Source organism: Lepidochelys olivacea, assembly GCF_965140295.1.
Source record: "Lepidochelys olivacea isolate rLepOli2 genome assembly, chromosome: 4".
Lineage (NCBI taxonomy): Eukaryota > Metazoa > Chordata > Testudines > Cheloniidae > Lepidochelys > Lepidochelys olivacea.
Genome location: NC_140414.1, coordinates 28,018,602 through 28,043,471, shown reverse-complemented (window position 1 = coordinate 28,043,471; position 24,870 = coordinate 28,018,602). Strand labels below are relative to the sequence as shown.

At 39.5% G+C, this 24,870-nt stretch overlaps 1 protein-coding gene across 4 annotated transcripts in view; it reads right to left on the bottom strand.

Annotated features, from left to right (window-relative positions):
* Positions 1-24,870, bottom strand: part of CCSER1 (coiled-coil serine rich protein 1) — a 1,064,058-nt gene that overhangs the window by 511,761 nt on the left and 527,427 nt on the right. For all 4 annotated transcript variants that reach the window (XM_084627194.1, XM_084627195.1, XM_084627197.1 and 1 more), the window contains exon 7: positions 15,904-15,981. In XM_084627194.1, coding sequence (XP_084483320.1) covers positions 15,904-15,981 — 78 coding nt within the window. The remainder of the gene's footprint in view (positions 1-15,903; positions 15,982-24,870) is intronic.

The following is a 24,870-nucleotide window of genomic DNA, read 5'->3' as shown; positions in this document are numbered from 1 at the left end:
ATAGCACTGTAACAATATAATTGTGAAAATCTAGCATGAAATATAATCCTCAATGTTTCTCTTTCATATTATAAAAGAAGACATAACCAAGCGTGTAAGTAAGTTGAGTAAGCTGAGTAAGTTGACATCTGAAATGTAGCATAGCTCATTAATAAATACTCTAACATCTTAGGAAGTATTTTCAATCATTCATATTCACCATTTCTCTTTTTATTTCCTTTTGCAAGTCTTGACATCTTTGTTCCATCAATCCACTTGTTCCACTAGACAGATTACAGAGATTTCTTCGGTGGATTTTCAAACAATTTTTATAGCAGGTTTCCCAAGCCTTTTCCATCTGATAGTGAATTATTAGGATAATCAGAAGGTATCATTCAGATTTTTATTCAAAAGTTAGTCTAAATCTGTGGATATTTGTGACACCCTATATCTCATGTGATACACTGTATCCCATGTTCATCACTTTTATATGGTTATGATATTTTGTAGAAAATATGCCTTGTGAGGGATCATTCAAAAACAAACTGCTGAATATTATTATCCTGATGAAATGTGTGTAGCAACACTCCATGTAAAAATATGAGATTTTGCTATATGATTGTTAATGAAATATGTTGAAATTCTGGGTAACACCTACAAAGTGACTTCTCAGAAACAAAGACACACAAGCACACCAGCAAGGTGCTAAGAGGCCATTACCTGCTTAACTATCCATTCATCAGCAGGGGGAAAGGTGTAATCAAGAAATTTACATTCTATCCCAGAGACACTTCAAACCTCAACAGGGGACTATTTGTCTACACTGGGGGGAAGAAGGGGGGTAATCCACAGAGAGAGAAGAAAATAACAGGACACCACTAGCCATCACCTTCAGCCCCCAACTCTCACAGATCTTGAGAGACAGGCCAGTCCTTGCTTACAGACAGCCCCCCAACCTGAAGCAAATACTCCCCAGCAACCACACACCACACAACAGAACCGCTAACCCAGGAACCTATCCTTGCAACAAAGCCCGTTGCCAACTGTGCCCACATATCTATTCAGGGGACACCACCATAGGGCCTAATCACATCAGCCACACTATCAGAGGCTCGTTCACCTGCACATCTACCAATGTGATAGATGCCATCATGTGCCAGCAATGCCCCTCTGCCATGTACATTGGTCAAACTGGACAGTCTCTATGTAAAAGAATAAATGGACACAAATCAGACGTCAAGAATTATAGCATTCAAAAACCAGTCAGAGAACAGAACACTTCAATCTCTCTGGTCACTCGATTACAGACCTAAAAGTGGCAATACTACAACAAAAAAACTTCAAAAACAGACTCCAAGGAGAGACTGCTGAATTGGAATTAATTTGCAAACTGTATACAATTAACTTAGGCTTGAATAGAGACTGAGAGTGGATGGGTCATTACACAAAGTAAAACTATTTCCCCATGTTTATCCCCAGCCCCCACTGTTCCTCAGACGTTCTTGTCAACTGCTGGAAACAGCCCACCTTGATTATCACTACAAAAGATGTGTCCCCACCCCCGACCTCCTGCTGGTAATAGCTCACCTTAAGTGATCACTCTGGTTACAGTGTGTATGGTAACACCCATTGTTTCATGTTCTCTATGTATATACATCTCCCCACTGTATTTTCCACTGAATGCATCCAATGAAGTGAGCTGTAGCTCACGAAAGCTCATGCTCAAATAAATTCGTTAGTCTCTAAGGTGCCACAAGTCCTCCTTTTCTTTTTGTGAATACAGACTAACACGGCTGCTACTCTGAAACCTATAAAAATAATAGATCGTCATCTCCACATTATCCCCTTTTCATCGCTCTGCTCCTGGCAGCAACAAACACCTGAAGAACATAGAACTGGGGAGAGGTTCCCACCTGAACAGGAAATGCAGCCTGGAAACTGTTGCAGGTTATGGTGAGACACACATTTAGTTTTTAAGTTCATTTGCATATTAGCTTGCATTTTTCATCTCTTTTTTGGCTAACCAATTCTGACTTTTATGCCTCATCATTTGTGATTACTTAAAATTTATCTGCAGTAAATAAACTTTTTTTTTTATTGTTTTATCCAATCCAGTGTGTTTGGACTGAAGTGTTGGGGAACCTCTACTTGAGAATTTGAGGAAAGTTCATAATCATTTCTCAGTCTTGGAATGACAGACTGTTTATGAGCTTGCACTGTCCAAGAGAATCCTGAGGAGCGCAAGATATAGATTTCTGGGGAACAAGGCTGGAACTAAGAATTTGTGGGTGTCACCCTGTCTGTAGTTCATGAGTGGCTGGGAGAGCATTTATGTATTGATCTGGGAGCGATCAGTGCAGCTGAAGGCTGCGTAAGCAGACCAGGAGTGGCTCTTCTTTCAGTAAAGAAGTGTAAAAGGCATGCCAGGCTAGAAAGTTCAGGCAACACCGCTGTTCGACAGTACAGATTGAACCCTGGGGAATGTTACAATATTAATGTTTTCATGTTACTTGCTTAAAAAAAAAAAAGCAAACACCGGATATTCCATTTGGCCTTCAAGCCAACTCTTCAGTCCGTTTTCAATAACTGAATATTTATGAAAAGTATCTCATTAGCCACTACAGAAATGGAGATAGTCTATCCAAAGAGCATGTGGACTATTACAAGCTTCTCCATTTTGCCCTGCTATTTTCAAGCACAACTGTTCTGGAAGGACTGGCTCTGAAAGACTAGTTCAAACCTCCATGGCATTTCACTCCCTTGCCTGATTGCTAAAGCTATCCCCAAAAGCGACAATTAAGGCATTTGATGGTATTGATTTCAGGTGAGAGAACCACTGATCCAGTTACGGTAACTGGACTGAGAGCAAGAACCACCGAACAGCCAGCGGGACAGTAATGATTTTCAGTACCTACTGATTAGGACTCAATCTGCACTACCTAACTTTGAGCCAAAAGACTTTATCCCATTCCACTTCCCCTTCTCCTAGTTCTAAGGTATATAGCAAAAGGGAAGATTGAAAAGCAAATGAATTTGTTTAGTCCAGAAAAGAGAAGACAGAGGGGGACACAATAACAGTTTTCAAAGATTGTTACAAGGAGGAGGGAGAAAAAATTGTTGTTCTTAACCTCTGAGGATAGAACAAGAAGCAAATGGCTTAAATTGCAGCAAGGGCAGTTTAGGTTGGACATTAGGAAAAACTTCCTAACTGTCAGGGTGGTTAAGCACTGGAATAAATTGGCTGGGGAGGTTGGGGAATCTCCATCATTGGGGATTTTAAGAGCAGGTTGGACAAACACCTGTCAGGGATGGTCTAGATAATACTTAGTCCTGCCTTGAGTGCAGGGGACTGGGCTAGATGACCTCTCGAGGTCCCTTCCAGTTCTATGAAAATGGTATCCATACAGTCCTGATCTACCCAATCCTTTCTACGCCTTCTCCCAAACAAGGCTTGTTATTTAAATACTCTTCTGGTGTAAATAAGTATGGTTCTGTATTTGTAATATAAACTATAGCAGCTTTCCCTGAAGTTCTAAGAGTGTTTAAAAATCAAACTATGAAAGACAGATGCAGAAAATTGAAGTAATGACTTTACCATGAGGGACATCTGCCTTTTAAGAGAGGAAAATAAAATGAAGAGTTTCACAGAATCATTGAGCTGCATATGAATTTGGGAATAGGACCAGTGAGCAATCTGGTACTCATTTATTGGAGGGGGGGGGGGGGAACAAACGAACAAAAAAACCCCACCTTTGTTTTCATTATACCTCCAATTAATTCCTTCTTTAGCTTTTACATTTTAATAGTCTTTCAGTTCTCGTATTCAGAATAGTCTACAGTTCTGGCCTTCATCTGCCATAGCCCCATCTCAGCTAATTCAATGAAGCCATTGCCATAATCAGATGTGTCAGTTATGTAGACACTTCCATTGCTTTTTAAACTTTCTAAATATTGTGTATTTGTCCTTGCTGGCCAAAACCTTATGGGGTCATATACTCAGCTGGGGTCTGTGCTATTTATTGTTTGTTTTAAGGTAGATGTAAGAAACCATGACTTGTTTTTCAAATGGGTAAACTGAAAGAAGACCAGATTTACAGTTCTAAAGACTTCAGTCCTCTGTGGACTTATAGATCTGATACAGCATGTGCAAAGACAGCTTCCCTGTACTGCCTCATAAATGCACCTTAGAGTGGATCGTAATTTCAGATCATTCAGTTTTGGATTCAGAAAAGCATCCACAACTTCCATATAGTTTTTGCACTTATCTGCTTTATAATTTGAGTTCCTCCATCCACAGTCCATTGAAATCAGGAGTTTTTCCAATTATTTCAATAGATATCAGATCAGATCTACAGGCACGCTCACTAGATATATTTGAAATTCAGATATTCCCACACTTTAGGGAAAGTGGAATTTGGCTAACAGAAAAACAGATAAAATAAACAATTAAGAAGCCTTTGTGAAGTTTTATTGCAACAAAATTGTTCCTTCCGTCCCCTCTTTTTCACTACTAGACTTACTCCCCATTTGAAGCTACCAAGCCTAAAGTAGTTCCATCCTTGGTTTTTTCCAGTTTTGACTTGCTGACATGGTAGCCAGTTAGTACCCAATGTGAGGATGTGTTTTGTGATGAGGGCATTAATCCACAGGAAAGTGAACTAGGATAACCCACTCACTTCATACAGGTCTCTCAAAAGTCACCAGATGGTGATTCTTTTCACTCAGTAACGAGAAGGACAACAATTGTATGAATAACCCAGAGTATAAAGACTGGTTTCAGAGTAGCAGCCATGTTAGTCTGTATCCGCAAAAATACGCAAATAAATTTGTTAGTCTCTAAAGTGCCACAAGTACTCCTGTTCTTCTTCCAGAGTATAAAGGTTATTAATCCCATTACTTACTCCCTTAGCTAAAGCGTTACTGCTTGCTAAATTTTACACTATTTTTACATAACAATTCATAACACCCCCCCCCCATAATCAGATATCTGTATAAACAAAACACCACCACCAAGCTTTACCAAATAGCTAGTCAATGCTCTGTAAGATACTAGTGGAATAACTTAACACAGTAAGGTTCTGATCCTTTATGGTAGCATTCAGTGTCTCCAAACAAACAGTAATAAGAAAGGTTTCAGAGTAGCAGCCGTGTTAGTCTGTATCCGCAAAAAGCAAAGGAGTACTTGTGGCACCTTAGAGACGAACCAATTTATTTGAGCAAAAGCTTTCGTGAGCTACAGCTCACTTCATCAGATGCAATAAACAAAAAACTCTCCTCACATCCCTGTTAATCTCCTACCAAATTATGAGGCTTAAATCATCAGATGTGTCAAAATTCCTAACGCTCTTGGACTTTGACAGACTACTACTGGGAGCCAGTTTTAAAGAAGGCTCTGCCACATGCCTCTGGATTTTAGTTTCTGGACAGAAAGCAATTGCAATCCCTCCACTAGTACTGTTATAAATTATGGTCCATACTGCCAGGAAAGAGTTCAAGTTGATGGTAATTTGGAAATTCCAATATAAATTGCTACTAGAAGCAAACAGAAAGGCACGGCAGAATTTGACACACATGTGGTGTGCTTACATCACTTCACAGGAAAATGTTTATGGTAACAATATGGTCAATTTATAATATAATTATAACATTAAAGTAATAGGAAATTACATTTTTTCATTAAACTATAGTATTAAGTTTAAATAACCATTTTCCTACAACGCACATTTGAATTCAGTAATAGTATATTTACTATGTACTGTAAAAATAATGTCTATCGTTCTTACAGTATTAGTTATCATGTAAGTGCTGCAGGGTAGGGATGCTCTTTCCTTTGTGTTTGAATATTGGTTAACAAACGTTATTTTTAAATTGAGTTGAGAACTGAATGATCTACACAGGAATCTCAAAAATAATCCATACCACAGCTGTGCGAGTTTGCCTGCATTTGTCGAAATCCAGAATATACTCAGCTTTCTGGTTCATTAACCAGCCCACATGACACTGGATTCAACATCCATTTTTATATGCTTAATACAGATTACTTGTGCACTAAATTAATAGAGAAACCCCACCAATTTAGCTAATAGGACTGATCTATTGGTTGCTGAAGTAAATAAAAACACTTCCACTGATTTCACTGGGCTTTGTATCACGTGCACAAAGAATGACTGTATTGGGGAACACCTGTATTATTCCTATACACATAACTGGTTTACTGTACTACATTTAAAAAAAACCCACACAATATCACACACAGACTATAGCCCAAAAGTCATAGCAACAGCTAGTAGAGTTGCCACTCTACCTTTCCCAAGAATATTTGCAACAATCTCACTTGCTTATTTAATAATGTAAAAAAGCAACAAATATAAGGCTTGACTGAAAGTTCTATAGGGCCTTATCTTTTACAAAAAAATAGATACTGAAGAAAGGACTCCTACCGAGTCATCTCATGACATTTCGTAGGGTGAATGGCTTTTGTGTGAAATACAGATGTTCTGACACTATCATATCTTGTGAATAAGCCCTTGAGATTCCCTCTTGTATGTGTTGCTATTCAGAGCAAATATGACATAACATAAAAATATAAATAAACATCATTGAACAAGCTTTCCAGTCACCCATTATTTGCCCGGTCGTCAAAAGAGCAGCTCTGATCTTGCTAATGAAGTAGTCCAGGAAAAGATCAGTGTCTTTCTGGACAGAGCTACATTCAGGAACTTCAACCTTTGTGGGTTAAAACATCCTGGTGTTAGCTGGACACTTGTTCAATTCTTAGTGCAATACAGACAGTTAGCTCTTTAGAACAATCCTACACCATTGGGAGACATCCTTGGCCCAACTCAAGTCAATGGGATTTTGGTTATCGGTTTAAATGGGGCCAATATTTCACCCCATGTCCTTTATAATAATCCTAAATAAGTGATGGGGTAGTGGGATGTCCCAGAGTTGGGGTTTTTTTGGATGACCATGTGCCTGTAACATTTACTCTACTCTGCACATCAGTCACTAGCCTGAGGAGATTCAAGGTGAAGGCAGGAGGAATCAGCCATACACCTAATAAAAATACATTCTTTGAAAACTTAAGACACAGAAACGTTAGTTTGAATGACCAGGGCCTTCCAGGGAGCCTGAGGGAAAATATTCAGTCTTTGGCTTTATGACAGGTTTTCAGGGGATTGTAATCCTACAGAATTTATGCCGTACTTACCCTTTCTGCTTATCATAACATTCAGTGTCTGATAGCTCCCCTGCCTTCAGGAAGGACTGCTGGATCTGGATGAGTAGACTTTTCCCTTAGCTTTAATTCCGTTTTCCTCTTTCTTTGAGGAAGGCTTTGGAGAAGGAAACAAGAACTGGCCTTTTCCAAGATTTGACTAATGCTTATCCTCTAGTTGTGGTCAGGCTCATGAAATTATTATAGTACAATGGTCCTCTCTGTTAAAAGGTGGACTATTTCAAGTGCTCTAAAATCCACAAGCTCACTCAGATTACCTCAAAATTTGCTATACCTCATAGGAGTGCTGGGAATGTTGTTATTCCAAATGTAGGGCAACTTAAGTAAAGGATACAGCCCTCCCCTCCCTCTCAAAAGGAAAAAAAAAAACAGCAGCATTTTGCAAAGACATCTTGCACTTCAATTTTTTATTTATTTATTTATTTATTTGCGTGGGGAGGGGGGAGGAAAGAGCTCATACTATGGCTCTAATCCTTCTCAGCCTGACCTTGACTTCTCAGGATTTAGCTCCGTTAGTACATGGCACACTCTACCCCTTTGGGGATGCAATACTGAAAAAAGTTAAAAGTTAACATTTGTAACTTCAGGTCAGGGCACGTGCAGCAAGACTAGGGCTCTGTTGAAGCAGGTAGGTTTCCGGGCATTTATCACAGTAATTGGGTAGCTCAAGGTGACATGCTATGTTCATTTAAGCAGAACCTAATAATTTGTGATTGACTGAAGCATCTTCCAGTAAGACATCCAGGCCCTGATTTCTGAAGATATTTAGACATTGTTCTGCTCAGCATTGCAAGAACTAAATGACTTAGGAGCATAAAGTTGTTTTCAACAGTGATTTAGACACTTAGGAGTCCCTTTGAGATACTACAGTGATAAGCACAGTATCAAAACCTGTACAGAAAAGAGTAGGCATCATACCATTACGATCTGCAGGGCTGCTTTAGTGAACTGTATACAATTTTGATTTTTCTCTGCCTTGCACAGGAAAGTCCCACTGTATTAATTAAGTAAGTTGAAGAGCTTCATCAAATTAAGGAAGCCAAACTAACTTAAAAGAGATGAATAGCATATGCACACAAAGCCTGGGACAGAAGGGTGGGTGGGGGTCATATGGTTAAGATTTTGCACTATGCATCAGCAAATACAGGTTCAGTTACTCATTCTATGTGGAAGCCTTACCCGTGAAAGCAAAATACAAACAGATTCCCAAACAGGAACAGGAAGTGAGACTCAATGGGGGAGACACATTAGGGAGGAGGGGAAGGGGTCTGGAGAGATGCAAGGTGGTCCTCTAAATCAGAAGGAGGGTCTGGAATAAGCTAGCCTATCTAAATTTGCAAAGAAGGTTAAAAGTTAGGTAAGAGGAGATACATATTGACACATATTGTTTTAATCCTGTTTCTCTCTGCTTGCTAAGTTTCTATGAACAACTAAATCATACTGGTCTTTGACAAAGCAGTCATGAGTCACTTAACTGCGTACTTGTCACAAGTTCCCAGTGAGGATTCCACAGCCGGACCCAAACCCACTTGGGCCAGCTGGAATAAATTGGGTTGTGAAACAGGGAGTGCTGTAGCTTAGTGATCCAGTCTAAAGTGGGGTGAACTGTAGGATACTACTCTGGGAGAAGCGTAGGTTGAGGCATGACACTTAGGACTCCTGTGACCGCTCTCTGTCTCTCCATGGGCACTCCTAACACCTGCCTCACAGGGGTGTACTGAGGATAATTTTTTTTATTTATGAGCTGCTCCGATACTATGGTAAGGAGGTTTAGATATATAGAGTCCGAACTCTTCACAGACTTATTATAAGACGAGGCTCCTGCCACAATGAGTTCACAACCCAACTCAGGCTATGACCCCATACAAGTTTACCCTTGAGGGTCAGGAAGCACTGGGGTTAACATAAGCATCGGAAGTCTATCCAAAAATCAGTCAGATTTTAAGGAATAGTATAAAGAAGCAGAGGGAGGGTATTGTGCACTAGAACGGAGAGATTACCCCCATCATAAAGATTGGCCTTGAAGAAGCCACAAAGCAGAGTCTGTGGAAAGGAGCCGATTAAAAACAGCGAAGAACAGAGGATAGTGTGGTCTGCGAGGAGTCAGTGGAACTGGGTGACTAATGTGGATGCTCAAGTCACTTTAGGAGAAATTATTTCTATAGAAAGAGCAAAAACAGATGCTATTGTGCCTAGGTGATGTTCAGTTAAGGCAGAATGTTCAGGCAATGAAGCTTTGGGTTCAGAGTGACAGTCTTAGAAGGCTAAATCTGCACCTGCTCAGTGGGCCAGACCACTGTGACTATTGATGAACATGCTTTTGGAGGAGAAAAAATTGTCCCATTAAAAATGATCTCATTCGAGAACGTTCAACCAAATGCTTAAAACATAGACTGGATACTTCTAATTAACAAAGTGTAAATGTGTTGTGTGTCATCAGGAATGGGCTGTACTCTTAGTATAATACAGATTTGTGATTATCTCTATTAAATACATTAGAACAAGGGCTCATTCTTTAACTAGATCCACAAAGCAATCAGTCATAAAGCTATTTGAGCTATATTATCCAGCACTCATGATTACTTCTGTATTGACTGTTCAAAATAATTCTGTTATAAAATATCAGCTTGGTTATTGGCCAGATGGAAAGTAAATCTCCGGATATAGATCTACATAAAAATGCCACTGGCTACCGAAGAATCACATGCTTTAGCACTCGGAAAGACTGTTAAATATAGCCAGTATCCAGGCTACAGCTCCCACAGAAATAGATTTGCAGAAAAAAGGAGCTAGAGGATGAATGGGAGAACTATTAGCCGAGTCCTACCCTCCCTTTCAGTAGCATTGCCAGGGATCGCTCACTTTCATTACTTGTGCTGCTGCTGCCGCCATTTCTCACTCTCAGAATTAGCATCAAAAGTACTAATTACAGAAGGCAGAACGCAGTAGTCTGAGATAATAAATGCTAAAGGAAATTCTCAGCTCCGTCGAAGTAGGACAGAGGACACAGGGATTTGTTTCTTAAATTCAAATGCCTAATTAGTAAAATAGGTTTAAGATTAAGGCTGCATCTCAAATGCAGTTCATTATTAACAACATTCATACTGCGGTAGCAACTACAAACCAGTCAGACTGGGACCCCGTTGTACCGGGTGCTGTACAAATATAAAATAAATGACAGACTCAGCATTCTTTTCTTAAAGGCTCTGTCATTAAACTCCAGCAGTACTTGAAAAATAAAAGTGTGTTTATAAGTAAGGGCAGTGTCCTGTGCATGGTTAAAACCAATATTTTCCAGTAAAAGCTTGGTGTTAATGTATGGTTAACTACGCTGATTGATTACAAAGTATCTCCAAGATATTCCTGCCTGCAAATAGCCTTACATTCTTTAAAACATACACTAGTGATAATTTCCTGACTTGTACCTTATTTAGATAAAGTTTGAACCCAACGGTAGCACCAATGACTCCTCATCATTATAGGTTATTGCACCCTATTTCAGACACGCTTAATAACTGGAAGGATACTGCAGAAAAGTTAAGAGACTCCCTAGCCAGCATGGAAGGAAAGATACACATGGCATGTTCTGTGGGGTAATTTCTTCCAAGGACCCCAAGTATCATGGAAGTCTGCCATTAGAATACAGAAGGAGGGAAAGGGTCACAGGCAGAAAAAGCAGCCAGCTTATCTCATCTTGGGGGGTGGGCTGGGGGGAGAATATCATGTTTACAAGAGCTAGTTCTCCCCCCACATATATATCTACCAGAAATCGTGGGAAAATAATTTCTCTCTGGTTGGTAGTTTCATCGGTGATGAGTAGTATTTTTTTACATGTCTGACATTATCATGCATTTGTGGTCACTCCAATTAATGGACTGAGCATCCTCAACTCCTAGTGGACCACAACAGCCATTTAGCAGGACTGAGTAAGGAGGGAAAACGATCATGTCCTGAAAATACCAATAACGATGCCTTGGAAGTTGATCTTAAAAGTTCCCTCTACCCCTACACACACACCCCCCTCTACCTTCCTTGGGTTGGTTTTCAAAATGCATCTACCCCCAAAAATGAAAATGTTAGCTAGCTGGTTATTAAAGGAGTACTCGGTACACGAATAATACTGTTCTTTAATAACAGCTTGAAACTAGTATGGATGTAACAAAATCTCATTCACATTGGCTGCTATTTAATCATTATAATGAAGGATGACCACTAGCATTGAGGTTATATGAGAGTTGCCATTCTAACCTCCTGTTTTCAAGTTGTTCCTAACTTTCTACAATTTTCAACTTTCAGAAGGATATTTTCCAGGCTTAGGCCCTGATCCTACAAGACACTCCATATGCTTTGGATAGGACTATGCCTCTATCCAAAGTGGATTTTTCTCAGACGCACCACACAAAAAAAGCTTAAGCAAAAAACCTTCAACTGAAAACGAGAACATGAAGAGGTTTATTTTTCATTCGGAGGGAAACTGTAACTTCTTAAAAAAAAAATCTTTAACTGTAGAAATAGCTGAGGATAGAAAGTGTCTAATTGAAAACTGGATTTGATTTGAATGAGATAAGATCTTTCGAAAACAGCACTGTCTGCAGGCATGTCTGAACAACATTTTTATGCGAAGGTTCTAAAATGCATAGCTACAGAATGCTGCTCTGTATGTAAGTGTGAGCCTTACCTAGCTATGCGAAGAAAAGTATACTGAAGACATGCACTTATTTGTCAGCCTTCTGGCTACTCTGCAAAGTTCTTCTTTCCTCCAGGCAAAAGCTGACTCTTCCATTACAGTAATGAGGTGAATGTCTTCAAATATATTATTTTTTTATTTATTCATTTTTTATGAGGGGATTTTTCTTTTTTTCTTTTTTTAAACTGTGAATGGTCCCGGAGGATGGTTTATTTTATTTCTTGTTTTCATTGCAAGGTTTGCATTCTAATTCTTGCGCAACACGTAGAACTACAAATAGATGCTGTATTCACTGAAATATCTCAAATTGATCGAATCAAATTAAAAAAAATGGGTCCAGCTGCTGCCTCTCTCACTGAATTGGGAGTTGCCTCTGAGTGTTTCCAAATCCCCTCTCATATAATTTGGAGTTCACAGATGAACATGATCTGATATGTGGTAAATATAATGGCAAAGTGCTGCAGGATCCATTACAGGTGGAAGCTGGGCCATAAATTAATCTGGGATGTTATGAATGGTAGGGGAAATGGCATAGCAGGGATTATTCTAGGAGCTTTACCTCCAACTTTCTGGTGATTAAAATCATAACCTTAATGTTGCAACAACAGTCTTAACACCAACTTGCATTTATATAGCACATAACCCAAAAGGCTCTGCATTACAACTATAAATTTTGCTTTAGTCTAGTTGGATAATAGGATTAGGATTATGGGATTGCTTTCTTTACAGAGGACTATAGATTTTCTCCCACAGAAGAGAAATACAAGGAAGGACAGCTTTAATTTCCAGGATAATCTCAGTATTGAAAGATCATGAGTAGTGATTTGGTTTAATTTCACAATCTAATGTAAAAACTCAGTTGTGTACAGAAGATCATTAACTAGCCCAAAGACTTAGTGCTTGTAACTCTGTTGTTTAGTTCCACCTCTGTTGTCTTCGGGGGAGCAGAGAGGTGGGAGGGGAGTATGATCGCACTAGCCAGAGTAATACATTGCCTGTCATCAAAAGCCAATATTACATGCTGACAGTATTTGGAAAGGCCTATAGCTTGTAAAGCCACTCACTCACATTATTGCTGAAACAATATTGCTTTCTCTTGGAGCGAGTCAGGAAGCAATAACAGAAAAAAAAATTGTTGCATTTTATATTACTTTATTTCTACTTAATGGCATTGGCTGAGAGATGTATTTGACTTTCTCTTGTGCCTGACCTCAAAATGTACATGAATTCCAGAACAAAGTAGTTATCCTGTTCTCAAAAGTGAATGTAAATGAAAAAAGGTGCCAGTGATAAATCGCTGCAGTCAAAACATGCTTATTTTATTGTGAGTACCCTGTACCATTTTCACAGCATATAGCATAAAATGAAGTAACATTTAAGTCTACTTATTGGAACAACACAGGCTATTTGGCTCTTTTACACGCCAATCTTAGGTATTCAAACACAATCTTCTGTTAAAAGTTAATACACTATAGTGTAATTGGCCTAAATCTTTTGGAGTCAGTGGAGCTCTGCTGATTGATATCGGCTGAGGATCTAGTCCTAAATGACTAGATTAACTGTTTAGGGCTAGATTCTCACCCTTACTCATGCTGAGTAGTACCTTGATATGCAAGTAGTCTCATTGATCTCAAGAGTATTGGGAAGGATTGATTAATTTAGTGGGATGAGGAGGAGTTTAACATTTAATACACTGAATTTTGTTTCTGCAATGTGGGTCCAATTCTTGGTCCTGACCCTGTGCCCTCAGCTCCAACACCACAAAGGCACTTAACGCCACCTTAAACAGGCAGCTGTGGATTCCCCTCAGATTAGAGGGGATGTTAGTGGGAGGAGAGGGACAGTGCCAGCAGGCTAATCCCACTGGGATAGATTAGAGAAGCTGTTCAATGCAATAATCCGGGACTGTTTTGGGTCTCAGACACCAGGACTAGTTAAATGGAAAACTGACCCGTCAGCTGCACCAAGCTTTGGACCTGTATGTGTGCGCGCTACTGTCCCAGTTTCCATTAAATCCCTACTCCTTTGCAAAGAAAAAAGAGTGGATGCAAACACAGAGTACAGTATTTTAGTGCTTTATGCAAAAATATTTATACTCTCAAGGAAGTATTTGGATTGTCAAGGCACAGCAAATCTTATAACCCATAGAAGAAGCAGTTCCACTTTCAGAATTCCAGCAAAAACAACCATGTTTGAACCATTTTAATCAACCATCAGCACTCTCTCTTGCCCCCTCTTCTCCTGGTACCCTGAAGCCACTGTTCAAGTAACTCCTCAGTATATATTCTTGAGTTTCATGCCCAAGCACAATAAAGATAATGTGTGTTAAGGCTCTCATTCAGTCACCACTCTATTCACATGGCTGGGGGCAACCCAAAAACAATTGCATCAAGGAGTCATTGTGTTTGACTAGGCAAAAACACCTATTCATTCTCACTTATTACATAATGGAAAGGAACACTCTCTCTGTGACATGATAAAGGCTGCCCAAGTACTGCTTTCCAAAGCACCTTTAGCAACAATTAGCTGGATTTAGCTACAGAACTGTAGCAAAAACAATGAAGAGTCCTTGTGGCACCTTAGAGGCTAACAAATTTATTTGGGCATAAGCTTTCGTGGGCTAAAACCCACTTCATCAGATGCCTGGAGTGGAACATACAGTAGGGAGGTATAAATATACAGCATATGAAAAGATGGGAGTTGCCTTACCACGTGGGGGGTCAGTGCTAATGAGCCATTTCAATTGACAGCAGGATACCAAGGGAGGAAAAATAACTTTTGTAGTGGAAATGAGAGTGGCCCATTTCAAACAGTTGACAAGGAGGTGTGAGTAACAGTAGCGGGAAATTAGTAAGGGGAAAATTAGGTTTAGGTTTTGTAATAACCCAACCACCCCCAGTCTTTATTCAGGCCTAATGTGATGGTGTCCAGTTTGCAAATTAATTCCAGTTCTGCAGTTTCAGGTTAGTCTGTTTTTGAAGGGTTTTTTGTTGAAGAATTGCCACTTTTAGGTCTGTTACTGAGTGACCATAGAGATTGAAGTGTTCTCCTACTATTTTTTGAATGTTATGATTCCTAATGTCAGATTTGTGTCCATTTATTCTTTTGCATAGAGACTGTGCAGTTTGGCCAATGTACATGGCAGAGGGGCATTGCTGGCACATATCGCATCGGTAGATGTGCAGGTGGACGAGCCTCTGATGGTGTGGCTGATATGGTATACCTCCCTACTGTATGTTCCACTCCATGATTCTGATGAATTGGGTTTTAGCCCACGAAAGCTTATGCCCAGATAAATTTGTTAGTCTCTAAGGTGCCACAAAGACCTCTCATTGTTTTTGCTGATACAGACTAATACTGCTACCATTCTGAGAACTGTAGCAGTCGACCCATGCTAGCCCCATTTCAGCGGCCTCATTTCTAAAGAGTTATTTGTTTGATTTATTTACCACTTTTGGCCCAATAGTACACTTACAAAGTAGTATTTTAAAGTTACTTTCTTTCACAATTTAAGTTCCTAAGCATATTTAGTATCAGAATGATCTGATATCAGATTTAAGTGTTTTGCAATGGATCTACTATAAAACTGTTTCTGACCAGAGGACTTAATGGTGATGGATTAGTAAATTGATGTACAAAAACATAAGTTAGATTAAAACACAAAGTAAACAGAAATCAAAGGAAGATATCAGAGATATCACATATAAACATGTCACAACCTTAGCAGACTGAAACAAAATCTTTTTTTGTTTTTCAAAGATGGTTTATACCTTTAACCTTGATCATCAGAAGAAAAATAACCCTCCTACAATCAAAACATTTTATTTTCACGTCTTCTCAAGTGCATACAATGATGTTATCAGCTTGCTCAGAAGAATACTAAAATATCAGCTGGTACCAATTTAATAAAAGGAAAGTGCTATTAAGGGCACCTCACAGAAAAAACAACATAATAAGCCAACAGTCATAAAATATTTATTCTACAATGAATTCACTTTACCTTGAAAGGCACTGGCTCTTCAGTAAGTGGGCTAACAGGAAGTGAAGTGGTACTACTGGCAGGACTCATATCTGCACTCTGTAAAAAAAAACAAACAAACAAAAAACCACATCAGTAGTAACACTTTTAAATTTGGGACACAAACATATTAGGTTTTGCAGTTCAGCTAACTGATGCTGCTTCAATTTTTCATCTAGACAAGTAAAAGAAGAAACACCTCACATGTTAAAACCAACAATTACTAGCAAGCTATACTATATTCTCTGAAATGGGATAAGAATTTAAATACTTAATTTATGGATAAATTACATCCCCATGCACACATTTTGACTTAACGCCCAATAAAATGAATAAGCTATTAAGATATGCACACAGATATATGTGCATATAGAGGAGAATATCAGGGAACTATTTGGAACAAATGCCCTCCCTGCATGCAGAACAAACCATGGTGGACAATCTGGATTGATTGATTTTTTCTTAATTGCCAAGTCATCAAAATTATAGAAAAAGTATATGAAGAATGTCAAGGAGGTTGGTATAAAGCACAGGAGTAACTAATAATATTGAAATATTGACTAGCTGTTAATTATTAAGTTTAGAGGTGACACTAACTTGGGGCATGCTGCTACAAGGAAAGAGTTGGGGGGAAAAAAAAACACTCACAGGAAACTAACCTGGACAAAAAAAATACAAGCAATATAAAGTATGCCTGAAAACAAAAACAAACAAACAAACAAAAAACAGAACACACAAACATTCAATGGAAAGGAAATATTTTACAACTTTCATGTCATAAATAAAACTTTAACAAGTAATGGACAGCACAGTAGACATGTTTGCATGTGTAGCCAAAGTAGCATTTGCTTTCTGTGCAATTCTACTGCATTGCAGAACGATTTGTATTTATTTTACTTACACAATAGGCCCACCGTAGGGCCAATTTTGTAGCTGATATGAATCTGTAGCTCCACTGATCTAGCTTATACTTTCTTGGCGAACAATCCTATACAGACATATACCATAATCAATCTAAACTGACACAATGTCACTAATAGCAATAAAAACTCCTTGAGCAAAACCGAAAAACTTTCTGCTCACTCCCCCTCTAGAAGTGTAAGTAAATAAATACAACTGACTTTGCAACATACCCTGAAAGTCACCAGAAACTAGCTCTTCCGGACCAGACAAATTCAAATTGCAGGCCCTCTAATGAGAGTTTCCTGTCCCAAAAACATACAAATATGAGGACTGCCAACCTGCGCGTTCCAAAATTATCTTAACTGCTGAAGGCACTTTTACATCTTTAATATAAATAAAGCCCAAATCATAAAGAACTTTACAACTCAAAACGCACCATCCTAACTTGCAGCTGGAAATGAACTGAAAGTCAGTGGAGCCTTTATAGAGCAGGCATAGTGTGGTCTGTGAGAGAAACTTTAACAAAGGGCAGACTGATAGCTGTATTCTGCATGAGCTGCAGTTTCTGGGTAGTCTTAAAGTGTAGTCTAATGTAGGGTCAAAAAAAAAATAACAGAATGCTAGAGCTGCCTTCTTATGAACTTTTCCAACAATCTCAATAATTTTACACTGTTAGCAACTTTGGCCAATATCTTTACTAGTGTAAATTAAGTAAGTTCAATGGTGATATAGCAGTTCACAGCAGCAGAGAATCAAGTGAAATAGTAAGTAACCAAAGGTAGTTTCTTGAGCAATTAAGAAAACAAAACAAAAAAAGAACCCACCCCATTGCTTTGAACATCAGCTTGCCTTCCTGAAGGGAAGCATTTACAACCTAAAATGCCCAAACAAACTCCTTTCTTCCTTTGTGGCTGATAAATGTCCATTTGTCAGAATCACTTATTACAGTGACGCTCTCAATACATATCCAGAACTTCTGTGAGAAATTATTCCAGAGAGAACTTCATATTGGACATCTCCTGTCCCACTTCTGTTCTCACAGAAACAGCCAACTAGCCTGAAACTAAATCCACTTATTTGTGAATTACCTAGACAACACCACACAATTGGGTTCCCTTCCTAGCTCTTATCACAAACTTCTGATGTTATTTGAGCAAGACTGTTTTGTTTGTGAATGATGATAAACACTGTTTAATGTTAGTCAAGGTTGCTTTATTGCTTTCACCAATAAAGAATTAGGAAACACAAAGTTAAGGACTAAAAAGTGAAGTTGAGCTGAGTTTGAGTTAGGAAATGCCTGAATGAAGGTTGCCTATGCAAACTTAATTTGGCCCCCTTCTGTGTATGCCATTAGTTACATGACCTCATTTCCCCTCTCTTCCCCCTCCCCACAAACAGGAATCCTCATTCATTCAGTGCATGGGGCAGATGTGCTATGTAGATGAATTGGGACTGATTAGTGAAGGAGTCAGTCTGTAGGACCCCTGACTTATTTGTTGAAGAAGCTGGAAGGTGTGCAATGAACAAAGGAGGGGATTGCAGGAAGAGTGGACACCAATTTCCCACATGATGCAGAGCAAGTTACTTACACCCAACTTTTCACAGATAGTCTCTTCTGCACATAACTGAAGTCTGTATCATAATGTTTACAGGTAAAGGAGCTGAATTTAGGTTGTATGAGCAACATTCATTCTGCCATTTCCTAACTTCAGAACACTTGACTTTGCAGCCTTTGAGTTATCTTCATAGGTCTATTTTTTTTTTTGTTTTAACTGATTGATGAGAGCAACCTCTACTAATGGTTAAAGTTTTGTTTGTGAATGTCTTGATTTTAATACAAAGAAAAATGTTCGTTCACATGTGTTATTTTAATAATAAAGCACTTACACATTTGTTCATCTTCAATGTATGTTGTATTATCATGATCTCATGATTTCATCACAGTGTCAAGTAATTAAACTGTATTCACACAAAGCTTTAAATGCAACTTCAGTTTTACTACATCTCCTAAGTTATTAATTATTGCTACAGTAAAAGAAAACTGAGTAGGGACTCATTGGGTCACTTCTCGTGGGTACCCAGGGTTGTGCGGCACCTGACCACCCCCCCACCTTAAGTATGAGTGAGTCTTGCCTGTGTCTGCTAGGTGTCACCTCCCTGACTTCACCAGCTCCAGGCAACACAAATCCCAGGCAACACAAACCTCTTAGCATATGCAGGCTCTGTTATCTGTCTGCAGGTTACTAGAGGCACACTCCAACCCCCAAAGCCCTTTGAGCATCCCCATGGAGTGTTCAGTCCCTGATCTGCTGGACACTCAGAATTCATAGATCCATTTCCCCCTAAGGAACAGTACCCCGCTTACCAGTTCCATCTTAGACCATCTCTCTGTTTAACCCACAGAACTTGCGTATGTTTACAATGAAAGCAAGTTAAAGTTTATTTAGCCAACTATAGAGATTTGAAAGGTAGCAAGTTGAATTATGGAAAAGAAATGGTTACATGTAAAACCAAATCCTGACACACATTCTAGAGCTTAGATTCAATTAACAAGATACTTTGCTGCCTAACGAAGTTTAGATCACAAAAGTATTTGTGGTGTTTTCCAATCTGGCTAGCTGTGACCCTCCTTTCATAAGATAAAACACACTAGCAGTTTGTCTCCTCGGTGAAAGATTCAGGATATACCTCAGGAACCCCAGATATACCCCCCATTGTCTTTACTTAAATAGACAGGCCTGCCATTTTGGTTTTGTTCCTGCAGTTTCTCTCTCTCTCTCCCGCTCTCATGTGATTCTGCAATCTTTTCATTAGCACCAAGCTCAGTAACGCAAATAGATCTCCACTGTGAAGCACACAATACACAATATACACATGAGTACACAGAGAAAGACAAGTATTTCTTCCTTTGTACCTGACAGGAGCATGTTTATCACCTTCTGGTGACCCGCTTTAACTCACACACCTTAAGAAAAGAGTTTTCCAGTGCAGATACATAATTCTTTAAATGTTAACTGTACATACATTTTGCAATGACTGATGGACCAGTGGGCTGTTGGCTCCTGGTACAGACATCACATGCCACCCCGAATTCATAAAATAGACCTCACACAATTAAGGATTAATTTGAATAAGCTGGGCTTCTGGAGATAAAGGTCTTATGTTAGCTGCAGGCTTGCAGTTTTTGCTCATCAGAACGGGAGGGAAGAAAAAAGAGTCAACAAATTGAGACTGAAGGAAGTAAGTGGATGAAAACCTTGAATTCGGGTAACTTTGATACAGAAGTGTATTACGACTAAGATTGTTGGGAATGCTTGTTGATAAGTAGTTTACTGAAGTTAGGAGAAGTGATGACACAGTAGGGGTCACTGTGATTTGGGTGTTTTGTAAAAGTTAGTTTTAAAAAGACTTGAAGTTTGACCTATGTCTCAGGGATGTAGCCTTTGCCATCCCTGTGGAAATCCACCCAAATTTAACCAAGTTATAAGTTTTTGAAAAGTCATATTTGCATATGCTAAATAGAGGCGTCTTAGAATGTAGCAGCTAAAAATCTCCTAAAATTCCATCTTCACTGAGCATGTTCGAGCCTTTCACATATCCCAGTGTTGACCAGACTGAATATGCACAATCTCACTGTGTAAATGAGCACTCTCACTCCAGCACAGAGCTAACAAGGCGAAGCCAAACTTTCCCTCTCTTGGCTACTTCCAGGTGTTCAGTGCTGGCATGAGGCTGGGCCCCAGACCACAGAACAGGGAGCTGATCTCTCCATGATCCTCCTGCCCACACCCACACATTGTGGATAGCAGAAGCTGCCTGATTTGAAGGCAGAGGAAAATGACAGGATGTAATCAAATAATTAAAGACAGTTTCATAATGCATATGAACAGGAAAGTCAAATTAATGTTCACAGGCCACCTTAATTTTGGCATTTCCTAATTGTTGTGTTTGACGTTGCAACCTGAATAGTGTGCTTATAACATAGGATGGAGTTTTTTTGGTCTATATACAAATACAACTTCTACCAAAATACTTTATCAAGAGCTCTTCCTCTCAACACAGGATATCTGCCATATATTTCTTTTGTACACGTTGGCATTTATCTTAAGATACACAACTCCTGGCAGCACATAAGTATGCAGTAGTTTCCAAAGCCTGTATAAACTCCAGTAAAGTCTCATTTGATTGTATGTGTCATGTAGCATTGAAATTCAAAAGTATATGTTGCCTCAAACTATTCTCTAATCAGATCAAAGTGATATCACTATTAGGTTTGTTGTCATCCTCCCGGGCCTCCATGTTTTTCCTACACAATTCTGCTGTTTACAATAGTTCAAACTATTTCCTCCAACATTCTGAAAGTCAAAACATTTCAGCTTGGAGTAATCCAGAGCCTTGGTATGTGGAAAAAAAAAATCAGAGAGGGGGAAAAAAGTCTTGAAGAGGCACATTCAATTCTGATAATATATATTCAATTGTTTAAAATAATTTACCAGACCAACAATATATAGGGGCACATTGTAAATGCTGCATTTCTTTAAAAATATTAGTCATTTTCCAACCTTGGTTAGACCGTGTCAACACTTGTTCTATAAATGAAAACAGATTTACCTCACTTCATAAACTGGGATTGTGCTAGATACAGGCTAGATGCCTTTAATCTGATCTTCTGTAGGAAGAGGGTAATGTATCAAACTTGGTTAATTGTACCATAAAATACATGTAATGTCTTCTGCATCATCCACCGAAAGAAGGCAATTTAATTTGTTACAACTGTTTCTCCATAAGGGTAAGCAGTGTGAGGATAGTGGGCAGACACCAACTTCTCTTGAGATCAGTATCAAAATGTATTGATGCAACATGTTAATGCTGACAGATTTCAGAGTAGCAGCCGTGTTAGTCTGTATTCGCAAAAAGAAAAGGAGTACTTGTGGCATCTCAGAGACTAACAACTTTATTTGAGCATAAGCTTTCCTGATCTACAGCTCACTTCATCGGATGCATCATGAAAGCTTATGCTCAAATAAATTTGTTAGTCTCTAAGGTGCCACATGTACTTCTTTTCTTTTTGTGAATACTGACAGAGAAAATCTTCAGTGGTTATTAGAGCCAGAAAACACATAAATCTTGATAATAACCAAAGAAGGGAGAAGACAGTCTGTCTACTTTATAGTTTTTACAAAGGGGGAGTGGAGGAGTGTTGAACTTAGTTTTAGTTGTATTCTAATATCAGTTACATAGTTCAATACCATTTTATAGTCTAGATGTTGAATCTAACCGGCACCTGACAGGAAAAAGTTGCAGAACAAAAAAGCCTTTTGAAAATCTGAGGGTTAACTTCTCACAGAAGTATTTCAATTCAACCATGGCCAATATAAAAATATCAAAAGAAAAGATTGCATAATTTCAGTCTGGTTGTAATGAACACATGAACAAGCTGTTCAGAATCTTTCTAGCACTAACCCAGCCTTATGATTGCTCTTTAAGATTAAAAATAATCAGTACCACTCTCTCTCATGAAACTCACAGTTTGTCATGCAGCCTATGCCTCACACTAGCATTTCTAGCAGGGTACTAGTTCGCTTGCTAATTTTTCCCAGGCTGACCCTGCTCTACTGTGCTGATCAGGAATTGATCTCCCCGATGCTTTCACGGGTCTCTCCACCCACCCACCAATAGCCAACAGGTCCACTTGACCCACCACCTCAGTTCCTCCAGCAAACAAGACTGTCTAGCCTGTTCCCCAGGTTCCTCCTGATTTGGGTGGGGAAGAGAACTGATCTCAGCCTGTTTCCCTGAAACTCTGTTCTGGAGCGAGAGCAGATCCCATGGCTGCTCTGGTGTGTCACTTTGAAGAAGACAGAGAGGTTAGCTGTTCTTCCAGCCTTTCACCAGGTCAGGTACTGAAACCTCCTACCCCAAGTCAGTTCCTACTTGAGGAAGGAGTGGCTCTGAATCTCCACAGAACTCTCAAAAGTCCGCTTTAACAGGGAAGTGTCTCGGGGGATGTGACCAAGTGCTAGGAGCCTAGAACCGACCCAGCACTCTGGTCACTAAAGTACTAGCTATTACATACTTGGAGTAGTCTTATATTGAGAGATGGGTGCTCGATGGCTTAATTAGGCAGGGGGCTGATAAGCTAATAAGAGCAATCTACCTATCTGCTGAGAACACAGTTCAAGGACAGGAAGGAAGTGTCAGGGAGATTCTGGCAGGGCCCAGGGGTTTCTTTCCCTCTCCCTCGAGTGGGCTCGGGGGAAGTTTATGTCCGCTTGTATATGGCTGCACAAAGCTGTACTGATGAACTCGTAGAGGGGACCTAATAAACATGACAATGATGCTTATAAACCTGAAAAGCATCCAGCCTATTTGTGGTGGCCTAACGGACAGAGAAGGCAGCCTGCTGCCAGGGAGAAAGGTGGTTGTTGTGGCTCTGTTGGATACTCAGGAAGAGGGACTGGAATGTTAAGTGGGCATCAGAAGTGCAGAGATATGGAGAAGGAAACGCAACTTATCAGGTGAAAGAGGGGAGCACTGGATGGAGGGTAGGAAATTCCACAGAGATCAGGAGGGATCAGAAGTGAGCCAGGGCTCTGCTATTTGAGGATTAGGAGCACAACAACAATTCCACTTTTCCCTCATTTGAGCATGGTCATATCCCGAATTGCCCTATATTTTAAAAAAGTTGCTCTGGTCAACATATACTCTAACTCTACATAAAATTTCCGGAATGCCAGTCTTATTTTTATAGGGTCAACTTCAAATTCCTCTTGAAGGTTGAACAACATTTTAATGCTCTTATTTTCAGATCAACTCAGAGTGAGCATTGCATGAAGGGAATAAATCCTCACAGGCAAGGCCAGATCAGTTCGAATGAAGAATAAAAAGTTGTTTCATTCACCCTCACCACCATCGGTCTGATTAATATTCCCCCAAAACCTCTTTTACGAGGCAAAGACAAAGAATTTAGTGTCTCCTTTAAATGTCGGGTGTCAGAGTCGCAGCCGTGTTGGTCTGTATCCTCAAAAAAAGAACAGGAGGACTTGAGGCACCTTAGAGACGAACCAATTTATTTGAGCATAAGCTTTCGTGAGCTACAGCTCACTTCACCGGATGCATTCAGTGGAAAATACAGTGGGGAGACTTATATACATAGAGAACATGAAACAATGGGTATTATACACACTGTAACCAGAGTGATCACTTAAGGTGAGCTATTCCATATAGAATCAGCTTCTTCTCTTCCAGTAAGAGGTAAACTCTCCTTACAATAAGAAAAGGAGTACTTGTGGCACCTTAGAGACTAACCAATTTATTTGAGCATAAGCTTTCGTGAGCTACAGCTCACCTCATTGGATGCTTATGCTCAAATAAATTAGTTAGTCTCTAAGGTGCCACAAGTAATCGTTTTCTTTTTGCGAATACAGACTAACACGGCTGTTACTCTGAAACCTCTCCTTACAATGTGTATGATAATCAAGGTGGGCCATTTCCAGCACAAATCCAGGGTTTAACAAGAAAGTCTGAGGGGGGGTTAGGAAAACAAGGGGCAATAGGTTACCTTGCATAATGACTTAGCCACTCCCAGTCTCTATAGACACATTGTAAGGAGAGTGATCACTTTAGATCAGCTATTACCAACAGGAGAGTGGGTTTGTGTGTGGGGGGGGGAGGGGAGAAAACCTGGATTTGTGCTGGAAATGGCCCACCTTGATTATCATACATATTGTAAGGAGAGTGATCACTTTACATAAGCTATTACCAGCAGGAGAGTGGGGTGGGGGGGGAGAGAAAACCTTTTGTGGTGATAAACACCCATTTTTTCATGATTTGTGTGTATAAAAACAAACATCTTCTGTATTTTCCACAGTATGCATCCGATGAAGTGAGCTGTAGCTCATGAAAGCTTATGCTCAAATAAATTGGTTAGTCTCTAAGGTGCCACAAGTACTCCTTTTCTTTTTGCGAATACAGACTAACATGGCTGTTACTTTGAAAACTGGAACATAGCATTCGAAGTCCCTAGGTTAGTATAGAGACATGAAA